Source organism: Lactuca saligna, chromosome 3 (genome assembly GCF_052625555.1).
Source record: "Lactuca saligna cultivar CGN05327 chromosome 3, ASM5262555v1, whole genome shotgun sequence".
Classification (NCBI taxonomy): Eukaryota; Viridiplantae; Streptophyta; class Magnoliopsida; order Asterales; family Asteraceae; genus Lactuca; species Lactuca saligna.
In genome coordinates, this window is record NC_136419.1 from 174622662 (window position 1) to 174628086 (window position 5425).

The following is a 5425-nucleotide window of genomic DNA, read 5'->3' on the forward strand; positions in this document are numbered from 1 at the left end:
ACACGAGAAGACGTGTTAAGACTATTGATTAGAGGATGTGCGTATTTGAAATACGTTGAAGCAAGATTAGGCGATCTAGTATTGTACGTAGATGAGATTTTGAAACATGGGTTTTGTTTGAATATGATCCATACTCCACTTAGTCCTTTGAAAGTAGTAATGAATTTACGGGAAGCTGTTTGGGATGCTGATATTGTCATCAATGGATTACCATCGGTTGAAACTCATCAAGTTTTTCAAGAGATTAGTAAGTATCGGAAGGAAAGAATTACAGTTCCTATTACAAGACTCCTTCCTCAATTTGAGGCTGCCAACGACGAACCAAACGCACCAAAGGGAGCCCGCTGGAAATCGAAGCCCTCATCCCTTCGCAATCGTCAACCGCTTCTAGAACCCTTTCGATTTCTGCTGATGTTCGCCCTATTCTCGAGCAAATGACGATCGAAAATCCCTTGACCTGTAGATAGGGGCGACGAGACAGTCGGAGCAACCACCCAGACGACCCACTCCGCTGGTAATTCTCGTTTATCGTTGGGACTAAATAGAGACCACGAGACTCAAATCATGAGTCTCATTTTGCTTCTGATCTGTAAATTGCGTCCAAAAACGAAGAAAGTATAAAAAATCAATTCATTATTTGAAGATAAAATGATTCAAGCAATGAAGCACTAGTACCAAACGTTGGTGGGAGAAATTGTGATTTTTAGGAATAAGGTTGCAAAAATGGTCCTTGTAGGCGGAAAGACGAAAATACCCTTGTCTTTATTGCACCCAACGGCACAAATGGATGAAAGTTAATGCCAGGGACCAAAAGCAATAGAAAAATACAATTTTGGACCTGTGGTGCACCAAGATATCATTTTGGACCAAAATCGCATAAATTCACCAACCACAGGGACCACTTTTGCAATTTTGTCTTGAAATAAAATAAAAGCACTTAGACTGAAAGATGAATATAAAGAAAACATAGGAATATACATAATTTCTCCAACTTTGAAATTGAAAAAAATGGATTTTAATTACAAACAACAACGCATAAACACATCGTCCCCACCACTCATTTAATAAAATACACGATTACTTGGGTATCTATCTCAAGTTCTCAACACAGAAACTACATTTGAAGTCACCAACATAATTTTATTCAATGGATGCAACCTTAAATGGAGCCAATGCGGATTTATCCATTCCTTTAGTGATTCGAAGTGTTGTGTATTCTTTAAGGTTAGTCTCCTTGTATACACAAGGGTTTTCTTCCGACACCAATTCCTTGATTGGCCTATAAGTTTTTGATTCAATTCCCTCGTGAAATGGCCGAAAGATAGCTGCCACTGATATTCGTGAACTTGTTTTTTGAGTCAACACACGGTGATGAACGCTTTTGAACTTATCGTTTGTGATGAGCTGTAATTGCAAAAGGATGCAGATTAAACTTCCTAGAATTAATGATGTTTAAAATATATTTAAAAATAAAAATAAAAATATTAAATGTAATATGTTTACAATTACGTTCACAAGTGCATAGATCTATCGAAAGTATCCCCACTACCATATTAACCACTTTGTAATTTATAAAACATAGATTTTAATCGTTTATATGATACTTATTCAAATATCAAATTTTATATAGTAATATTATTTAAATAATAGTTAATTTAGAAAAAGATACAACTAATAATAGAAGGACTATTGATTTCTAGTTAATATAATAATCGTTGCTTATATATAAATATATTTATACGATTTATTTTGTAACTTAACCACATATTAAGTATTTATAATATATATGCATGTCTATGACTCTATGTATGAATTGGTATATTCATGTAATAAAATAATTAAATAAATATATAGAAAGTATACTAATATAATTTGGGATTATGAATAACACAACCATATGACAAATGTAAAATAATAAATAACTAGAGGTAGTATTCCGTTTGGTATTGCAGAAAATTGTAGTAAATATGGAAAAAAAAATTAAAAAGTTGGACAAAAAGAAGAGTAAATTACACGAATAATCCTTATGATTTGGGGTAATTTGCATGTTTGGTCCCTAATTTAGTTTTTAACTCGGAAAGTCTCTATTGTTTGTTTTTATTACGGGCTTGATCCTTCTTGTTTGTTTTTGTTACGCACTTGGTCCCTGTCTTACCTAAAATGATTATTATTTAAATAAGAAAAAATAGTAAAAATAGTAGGATAAGTAAGATAAGGTGATAAGGATGAGGTTGATGGTGTATTTATTTAAATAAATTAAAAAATCAAGAACAAAATAATCTTTTTAGGTAAGAGAGTGACCAAGAGCGTAATAAAAAAAATAATATGGACCTTTCGAATTAAAAAAATAAGTTAGGTGTAAAAGACTCTTGTGTGGGTAAGCTTAACCCAAATTTAAACCCACAAAATGAAAATGCTATAGTAGTGAATTCCTTTTTGTTTATAAATGCATAGCGTAAGATTTTTTTCATGGTAACTTAAAACTTACCTGTAAAAGGTCCGCAACATTAACCACTAAAGCTCCAGAAATTGGTGAGACATTAACCCACTCATTTTGATGGAGGACTTGAAGGCCACCCAATAAATCTTGTAGAATTATTGTAAAGAAACCCGCATCCGTATGACAATTAGTCCCTAAAGTCAACTCCGGTTGAGGACAAGTCGGGTAGTAATGACCCAATACAAAAAGTCCTTCCGCACAACCCAATTTCTCAAGCTGATTTGGTTCAAGCCCAAGAGCCTCTGACAACAACTTGAGCAGAGTAAACCCTAATTTCATGATGTGGTTGGAGTACTCCGTTAAAATATCTCTGCATATTTTTACATGTAAAACCATTGTTATAAATTATAATTTGCTTATAGAAAACGTGGAATATAATTTGGTATGTTGTTGAAGTTAACATAATTTAAGTCAAACTGTAATAGTAATAAATCCAGATTTAGAATATAAGTTAATTTGATCAATATAACTATTAGTAATAGTAGTAGAACATGTATTAACACCTGCAAATCGATGGGATTTCTTCCGATCGTGGAGAATTAGGAGCCATAACCGACAGAAACGAATCACTCCAAACAGCTGAATCACCTGTAAACAAATGGAAATTGCTAACATAGAAAAATCGCTTCTGAAAATCACGGGAGTAATATTTGATCTTCTCCTCCGTTTCCATCTCATGGAACCCTCGCACTCCATTAATCATCTCATCCAAAACTCTCTTCGGGATTCCATGATTGGTTATTTGGAAAAACCCCCACTTTTCACAAGCATCCCGAACATTTTCGATAGTCTTGCTGCCTTTAAGGTCTATAATTGGGATATTGAACTGATTTTGAGTAGTTGATGAGCTTGAATCTTCGATTATGGGTTGATCGTTGATAAAAATACGAGGGATTTTTGACAAGCCAGCGTCGATAAGGCCTTTGACACCGGATTTGGAATCATCAAAGGCTTTTAATTCGGAGTCACGATCGTATTTCGATTGAATTGCTGGCTCGACTTCATGGGTGGTAGTTACCATACTTGCTTATCTAAGGTTTGTCAAGATTTGAGATTTGGATTTTGATATGCAAGATTGGATTATTTTTGGATATGCAAGATTGGGATTGAGATTAATTTTCATTCAAAAGTTACAAAAACTTTAAAATATTAGTCATAACCACAAAATGATAAACGGTAAATTGGTAAAGGATGAAAGATATGAAGTTGTAAAAAAAATCGAAGGAAGGTAGGATCAGATCGAATCCCGGTCCTACAATCCTACCTAGGATCTTACGATCTGACTCGTTTTTAATATCTAGGATCGTAGAATCGTGATTTTGACAACCATGCTCTGGACTATTATTCATGATTTTTTTTTACTTAAAAAATTATGTGTTGTATGTTAATTCTTTTGTTTATTTATGGTTTTAAATAAAATATTAATGGGTTTTCTAGGTTATAAAAAATTCATGGGGCAAAAAAAAAAAAAATTAAACCCTTAAGTTTACATGCAACCTACAAAATGATTTATGTCTTCTCTATTGATAGCAATAACATATTAACATCAAGAAATCCTAAAGAGAGACTATGAAAATCAAAATTAACATAAAGTTTAGGGCTACATACTTTTTGATTATTATAGAAAATAATTAAATCAAATCCTCTTACAGTTCCTTGGAAAGAAATCACCAAAATGATGATGCCTTTATGACTCACACCAAAACTAGAAACCCTAGACTGAGGAGGAGAGGAGAGATATGAATGGAATTTCGGTTCTATGCCTTTTGGTAATGTGGTGAATGAAAATTGCAAGTCAATGGGTCCTATGTATAATTTAGGTAACTTAAAGGTAAAACAAGATTTGAATTAATTAAATAATAGATTTAATCTTAATTTAAATTATTTCATTTTAAGTAACCACGAGATTTTCAAAAACCTTAGGAAACCCTCTAAAACTATCCATACCATAGATGGTTTTAGAATTGTTTCTTTTGTTCAACTACTAAACAATTTTACAATTCACCTATTGTACCTTTAATTAATTCCAATTAATCTCAAATGAATTCCAAATTATTCTGATTAATAATTAATCAATTCTAATTGATTCCATGTTAATTTATTAATCATATAAATTAACATATCAATTATTTAACAATTGATTTTATATTAATTTATTAATCATATAATAAATCAACAAATCAACTATCTAATTCTTATTAAAATATTAATCATATAATATATTAACAAATCATTTTCCCATAATTTTCAATTAGTTTATTAATCATATAATAACCTAATAAATAATACTTCTCTCTCCTAATATCATTTCTTGTTATTTCTAGTCATGAAGGCAATCCAAAAATGACTTTGTTTCTAATTACAAGAATATACCATATTAGTTACTAGCTTAGATACCTTAATGCAACAGTCTCCCACTTGGATAAGTCTGTAACTACAATTATATGTATAAACCTTAAACTAAACAACAAAGAGTATTTTCCAAAGCCATTGTCGAACTCTGATTTAAATCAAACGTTGGCCCTAAGATAAGTGATCAATTATTCCTTCGTTCTACAAAATATCGTATGAACTGAGTCATGGATTAAATGATCAACTTCATGTTCATTTGTTATGTTTCCCGACTTCTCGATCTGTGATTAATTTAGACTACTAAATTGAACACATCAATTCAGTCCGGACCATGCACCTGGTTTTTCATAGATCAAATCAAATCATCGAGGAACCAACAAATATCACTTTTCGTTATTCAGACAAAAGGAACGAATTACGTTGAATATATAGTCATACAATTTACATATTAAATCACACATGGAATAACTCTTTATAACATCCAGTTACGAGATGCGTTTGAGCAAACCAATGCACAACTGATATGTAAACTATGAAGTATATATCTCTGCTTTAAGAATAAAAAATATTATC

At 31.7% G+C, this 5425-nt stretch overlaps 1 protein-coding gene across 1 annotated transcript; it reads right to left on the bottom strand.

Annotated features, from left to right (window-relative positions):
• Nucleotides 1-937: 937 nt before the first annotated feature.
• On the bottom strand, nt 938-3588 carry LOC145037502 (deacetoxyvindoline 4-hydroxylase-like). The gene is made up of 3 exons (XM_078986184.1): nt 3004-3588; nt 2489-2810; nt 938-1404 (listed from the first exon to the last, which is right to left on the bottom strand). Exons 1-3 carry the CDS (start codon nt 3519-3521, stop codon nt 1141-1143), a joined length of 1104 nt encoding a protein of 367 aa, XP_078842310.1. The 5' UTR covers nt 3522-3588; the 3' UTR covers nt 938-1140.
• Between the last annotated feature and the right edge of the window lie 1837 nt (nt 3589-5425).

Coding starts and splice junctions, on each gene's coding strand:
- LOC145037502 (XM_078986184.1), bottom strand. CDS start 3,521: ATGGTAACTACCACCCATGAAGTCGAGCCAGCAATTCAATCGAAATAC. Junction 2,811..3,003: donor GAAATCCCATCGATTTGCAG/GTGTTAATACAT, acceptor AAAAATATGCAG/AGATATTTTAACGGAGTACT. Junction 1,405..2,488: donor ATGTTGCGGACCTTTTACAG/GTAAGTTTTAAG, acceptor TTGCAATTACAG/CTCATCACAAACGATAAGTT.